At 37.3% G+C, this 7,074-nt stretch overlaps 1 protein-coding gene across 1 annotated transcript; it reads left to right on the top strand.

Annotated features, from left to right (window-relative positions):
• The first annotated feature begins 810 nt into the window (after positions 1-810).
• LOC139441786 (carbohydrate sulfotransferase 9-like) lies at positions 811-4,050 on the top strand. Its single transcript, XM_071222569.1, has 3 exons — positions 811-895; positions 2,427-2,599; positions 2,920-4,050. The coding sequence occupies exons 1-3, from the start codon at positions 811-813 to the stop codon at positions 4,048-4,050; spliced, it is 1,389 nt and encodes a 462-aa protein (XP_071078670.1).
• Positions 4,051-7,074: the final 3,024 nt, after the last annotated feature.

The following is a 7,074-nucleotide window of genomic DNA, read 5'->3' as shown; positions in this document are numbered from 1 at the left end:
AAGAAAATATGTCAAGCGTTTCATTAAGGTAACGACAAGAATCTTGTTTTACCTTCCTTCAAAAATAGAATGCACTGTATTAATTAAAACCGTTCTCAAAACCGGATATATAAAATTAACATGTGGAAAGACTACGGAGCGATGTATGGGAGGAGTACACCACCGGTAAACTTACTGTTATACTTGAGGATAGGTACCTTTCAACAAAACGTATGTAATAACTACACTTCTATAAAAGACGATTTTCTCAAGATTTGAAGTTAGGTTATTATTGTTTACAATGATCTATTTTTATTTAATCTTAAAACATAATTGCAACTAATTTCAGGAAAAGATTAATCCGCTCACTTTTAAAAGTGACAGTCGTGTGTCATTAATACCAAATAATTTCGTTTTCAGCTTTTGGAACCCATGATATTGCGTGTCCCTCATGTAATATCTTTTGCTATGATAGCATTGAAAAGGCTTTGGCATAAATGCTTAGAACTCGTGAAATATTGGAAAATGCTTCACTGAAACGATATTTGCAAACTAACATATACCTCTCTCAAAGGAAAGCGTTCACTTCCCTTGTGGAAAGACCGCCTGTCGTACACGATCATAGTGGATGCCCGAGGCTTACCAAAAGCGGCGTTAAAACTAACTGACTTACTGTATATTCAAAATCGCCCCCGGCTTTCATCTTGATTGAGCCCACGTACTTGGTCAAACAAGAAAACCCCGCACACAACAAATGGGATAACGTCAGAGGGGGTATTTAACCAGGGAGAGGCAATAGGCGGCATATCGCTGTTCAGTTCTCAGTCAGTCATGGTTATTCGAAGTAAGCATTTGAGTCTCTTTGGTCTCTTTGGATGTTTGGCGTTGCCAGCAATCTGGATTCTACATGGGTTTTGTAAGTATCGAATTTTTACAGCTTCTAAATGTTTACAATATCTGCTGTTACATCGTTACATAATTGTAAGGATTGATAGGGATATCAACATGTGCGTCAAGGTGTTGAAAATAACGTTAAGGCAAAGACGATATCTTCATTTACGGTGTCGCTACAATTTGATTGTCGATATATATATACATATGCATTTTTATAATAAACTAAGGAAATAAAGATACTGGACCTTTCAGCTGATTTTATCTTATATTTAATTTTCAATTGAAAATATCTTAACTTAGCAATATTATTAAACCATGAACAGTTCTTGCGTTTAGACATTACTCAAATAATACTTCTACATTGTTTTATTTTTAAATATAATTTGATTATAAGTTTTAAAAAGTTAAAAAGTTAAAAAATACATTTGCATAATACAGACTTCTGTTGGGTATCTTAGACAGCTTATGTTTGAAAATCAAAATACATATTTATTTTTATTATTAAAATATGTATCATTCTTGTGTTCACATAAGTTCACATTTTAAGTTTTCATATCACCCAGATTTTAACAAGAGTGTGTCTTTATTTAGACAAGTGGTCATTACCAGACTACATAAAATGTCTGTCTTGTGATCATGTGCCGTCAAATATCTAGAATCTTCAGCATCATTGTCATTTACAGTCGAAGTCTGGTGTTCTCCGTCTTTGTCTTATAGTAGTAAAATGGGTCTCGTGTGAAATCCAGTGTTCCTATCGTCATCGTGATTTTTGCTAAGCATCTACAGTCAGAAATGTGTCTGAAAAATGATACGTGTTAGGTCTAAATGATTGGAGTTGACATTTTTCTTGGAGTTCATTAAACCAGGAGACAATCAGTTATTTAAATGTCTGATTTAATGTCTTTGAAAACAATAAACATTTGAGATAAGCGATAGTATTATTTACTACGGCGTTACAATGCTACTTCTTGTGAGTAAGAGACCGTATTTGCCATGTTAATTGATATTCACATTTCTATTGGGTAAGCTGCGTCGGTTAAAACGACGTTTATGGAGCATACTAAAAGTAGTTATTGTCAGGTGACCACAGTCGCACCATCAATAGATTGTTTTGTCTTATCGATACCAATATCTATTATGTGATAATAAATGTTTTTGTTTGTTAGCATTATACAAAGAGTGAACAATTGCGCCTAACGTACACTCAATCACTGTTCATTGTTGACTTGATTGGCACTTTTAAACAGTTGTCCTTACTTTATGGAGATACAGACAGAAAAAATGCTGAACTAAAACTCAGATAACTATTCTGAATAATACATTTTCTCCAGTAACTGTTATCTCTCGTTGTAGTTGTATGGTCAAGTGGGTGGTTTTGGCCAGGGGGCTACCGTTACTGGTAGTTGTAGTTGTATGGTCAACGTGACGGTTTTGGCCAGGAGGCTACCGTTACTAGTATTTGTAGTTGTGTGGTCAACGTGACGGTTTTGGCCGTGTGACAAGTGTGATATAACACCGGACGTATTCAGTGACTGACATGTATTATATTTAAGATATTGTGGGCAACAACCCTGTGGCTGTACCAGTGCACCAGAAGCTGCAGCTGCGCCTTAACCTACCCAAAGATGTCACAGACAGAGACGTTATAGTGAAACAATATATTCATAATCTTCGAACCCAACTGCAGGACAGAATAAATAGAAGCGTCATATTCATAAGAAATCAGGTGAGTTGATTATGATATCTTCAATCGCAACTACTGACAAGAAGCAGGGGAGATTAAAATGTTACTTGATAAGCCTCGAATAAGTAATAAAACATTTGACCTCGGGAATGACAGCGACCAAAGCTTTGCCATTTATGAGTACAATTTGTAAACGAAAATACAAACCTTGGAAATCCCGAACTATACCAACGGAGGATGTTTTACTGACTCAAATATGGGCATCTGGTTTGTTTTTGAAATTATCTTATGCTTAATGAATTTATCTTCGTCGCCATGGCCAGCGTTACTATGCTGATCGTGTATATAAATTGCCTTTACAGGAAAAACATGAGGACACCTATAAAAAGAGGAAAGAACATTTGACGAAGTATTGTCAGAAGCAAGCAGAGGACCAGACAACACTCAACACAAAGATAGTGCGTAAGCATCACTGGTTCCTGGAGGAACCTCGCATAATGTATTGTCCTGTTGCAAAGTCTGGATCAACCTTCTGGCGGAGAGCATTTGAAGTGGTGAGGCGGAAAGACCCAAAAGTTGTTTCGCCTTTCCAGTTGTCCTACATAGATTTCAAAGAATCCAATGCTAAGATTCCACTCAATATGACGGAGGCGGCTCATGCGGATGACATGTCCAAACTCCTTGAAACTACTCTTAAATTCATATTCGCTCGGGACCCGTACAGTCGGGTGTTTTCAACGTTTATAGATAAAGTTCTGTCACCCAACAGGTACATGTGGAGTCTTGGTAAAAAGGCGATTGAGATGTTCAGATCGTCCTATACAAATGGCACGGAGACTTGTGGATCCGATGTGACTTTTGATGAATATATCAAATATTTAAACACTCTCAACTCTAAAAGTTTTGACGTGCATATTAGACCGGTTGCGTATTGTTGCGACGCTTGCTCGGTGGATTATGACGTCATTGGCAAGATTGAGACGTTCCAAGATGACACACGGTATATTTTGCAAAAATCAGGTTCCTATGACAAAGACATTATATTCAAAGATGTGAATACTGAGTATAAGGTAGATTATATAGTTGACGCTGTCGTACGGGCATTTTCCTTCAGGAATGGGTGGAGTCGCTGCATTAGTGTACATGCTGGTTATCAGAGACTATGGCGCCAGTTACAAATAGGAGGGATGATAGAAAAAATAGATTTGTATCCACTCTCTCCCGAGCAGAGTAACAACATAACCGTCACCGAATATCTCGACATGGCATTGGACGCATTCAAGAGATCCGGGCCGTCGGCCAAAGCCAACAAGAAAGAGGCCTTTTTGCAAGCCTATTCGATGGTGACACTCAATGACATGGAAAATCTTCGCGAGAAGTATATTGCTGATTTTGAAATGTTTGACTATAACCAGCGTCCTGAGGAATTATTTAAAGTAAACAGAGATCCCGTGGTGGATTTTGATTACTTTGATGTCATGAGGATGAAATAGTTTTTCATATAACTGAAATAATAAATTCATAGTGTCAATTGCGTGGAGGAGACACTTTAATCGGGCGTCTACGTTTCTAGCTTTTCTTTATAGTGCAAACATTACTTTATGTGCGTGGTTGGTTAATGTTTTAATTGCTATATTCAGTCGTCTGTTTCGATTAAAATCAATTTCCAGGTCGTTATAAGTATCTACTATCTGAATAATGTCAAGAATTGGTGTTAACGTTTACACGCTGGTCCGGAGCGAAAAATAAATTATTTAGTTTTAACAATAACAATATATAGTTTCAAGTTAAAGCATTCTGTAAATGTTTTCAGTAATCGGTAATCCACTGCGACAATGAAAAAGTAGAATTGCATTAGCAGCGTAAAGCATCATAATAATTGATCTGAGTGGTGAGGTTCCAGATATTACTGGTTACATAGAAAAGTGGAGAGGTGATAAATTGTCTCCCTGTCTAAAGCCTGAGTCACAGACTTGACAATGTTAACTTTAACACATGATCTTTTAAAAGGTTACCTTCAACTCAATTTCGTACAGGAACAGGAATATTATCTGAAGTAGGAAAACGTTTTCGGAATCACGCTTGAGACGGTTAAGACCTCATCATTTGTACCTAAAAACACATGTAAGGGACCAACCGCTTGATATTCTTGGAGCTGGGACTTTGTGATGAGACCAGATATTGTACAGCTGCAGCTGCAAAACCAGATATTTCTTTTTAATTATACTATTTCCTAAAAAAAACAATTTTTGTTGCAGTCAATTTCAGTTTATTCCAACAATACGAGACATAATTATTTTTTTCAAGAATAATCGAAGACGATTTTGTTTGGGGGATAAAATTGAAGCCCTCTACACACACGTGAATATCAAATAGTTGACCCTAAAGTCTTGAATTCAGAATACACGTAACATGTAAAATGTTTACCAAAGCAGCTAAAGTCTATAACTAAAGGGGTCATATATTGCGTTTCCTTTTGTATATACGTTCAATAACCCGCGAGCTACGAATCGGGGATGATTCCTGATGACAAAAATAAGGTTGAACATGGGAAGAATCAATCAAATGGTCATTTTCGATCAGATCAATACCCGAGGCCTTATTATGTTTTAGAGATTTAATCGCATGTATAATTCCATCTTGTATTCTATTGGCATACACATAAAGTTACACGAGAACAATACCTGCCGGCAAAGGCAGAATGCCCCAGGCAAACCAACAACCGAATGCATGGGCGAAAGGCCATCGGACACAAAACAGGCAATCAGGCATTAGGGCTCGTCATTGCCTAATGTAAATAATTGGTGATATACCATACAATGCTTTAAGTAGGTTATACATATCTACATGAAATAAAGAAAAAATAATTGAATAACGGGAACAATTTTTTTGAGTGAGTGAGTGAGTGAGTGAGTATGGTTTTACACCGCTTTTAGCAATATTCCAGCAATATCACGACGGGGGACACCAGAAATGGGCTTCACACATTGTACCCATGTCGGGAATCTAATTTGTGACGAGCGAACGCTTTAATCACTAGGTTACCCGAAATTTTTAGTTTTTCTTGTTGCTTCGATTCATCTCGTTATTTCAATTATTTTCTCGAAATTACGAGTTCGTTCTCGATACTTCGATTATTTTCTCACAATTTCAAATATTTTCTCTTCGAAATTTCGATAGAGAAAAGAACAAATAATTGAAATTACGATTAAAAATAAATAAATATGCTACTAAAGTGGCATTTGTAGTATGGTGCTGAAACCTATTTAAATATGCTTGTGCCTAAGCACCACAGAAGCGCTTTTGCTGAATTCAGATTTTGGGTTGCCCCTATTAGGATAGAGACAACGAGAACTTGCCACAAGAACAGCGCATATCCTTTGCGTTTTAACCATCTTATTGAGGGTAAATTCATGTTTTACACAAATGTCCAGTGAATGATTACCTACATTTTAGTTTAGAATGCATTGCCTGTTATTCTAATGTTGATTATGAAGATCTTACTGATGTACAGAAGCTGTTTTGTTCTTGTCCATCAATGAACTTGTTAGTAATGTTATCATATCTCATCGCCGAACCTTGTTTTACCACGAAGGTACTTTTCATATGTATATTATATTTATTGTGCACTTATTTCATTTGTTGTGTGTTAATAAACTGTCTTTTTGTTTGCAATCAGACAAGTTATCGAGCGTGACTACCTGATGTTCTTAAGTCGGTTTCTGGAAACCGGGGCCACTCTCATTAGAGAGATGTTCCATCAGTCAGACATGGGAGTAGGGAATCAAATGAATCAGGCACAGGTGGGAAGTTGGTTTTTTTATTATTTGGAGGTACGATCTTGGTTTAGATTACAAAGACGTTTATAAACGAGTCTAACCACACTACCCCATACCATGCCCCGGTTCATCTGGTATGGGTGTGGCTTGTCACGGTAGATGCTTTCAGGTACCCAACCGCAAAACTCATTAACATACACCCTCGAAACGTTTCACCACACAGCTGTCATTCATGTACAGCTAAACAAACCGTTTGAGAATATATTGTGATTACTTGAACTGCCTTTTGTTAAATACAAACTGCTTGAAAAGCTTATGTTCTGTTATCAATCGGCCCACCTCGTCCCTTTCAGCAACCACAAGAAGACTGGGGTATGAATGCAGGAAACGGGACAACTTGTCCCCCATACTGTAAACCGGCCTCCGCCTAAACACGCTCGCGGACACATATATATGCGCGATGCTGATCATCTGCGTTTATACGTATAAGTTTTTATCGAAGATATATTCAAAAGATACTTAGTTTCAACATGGTGACTGTAAACAAAAGCACGAATGTATCTGAACTGGAGTGATCAAGGCTAGCATTGACTTACAAAGGGTCTGACACGCTAGAATGATTATATCACGTCACTGTCATGTGCTAGCGAGGTCGACGTGTCAAATAAGTACCGGCTTACTAGCATATTTTACTCAAATGCTGCATCGTGTTCAGCGTTTCCTGTTACCTGTCATGAG

This window comes from Haliotis cracherodii, unplaced genomic scaffold, assembly GCF_022045235.1.
Source record: "Haliotis cracherodii isolate W230 unplaced genomic scaffold, xgHalCrac1.p SCAF_44, whole genome shotgun sequence".
Lineage (NCBI taxonomy): Eukaryota > Metazoa > Mollusca > Gastropoda > Lepetellida > Haliotidae > Haliotis > Haliotis cracherodii.
This window is presented reverse-complemented; position numbering and strand designations above follow the sequence as displayed.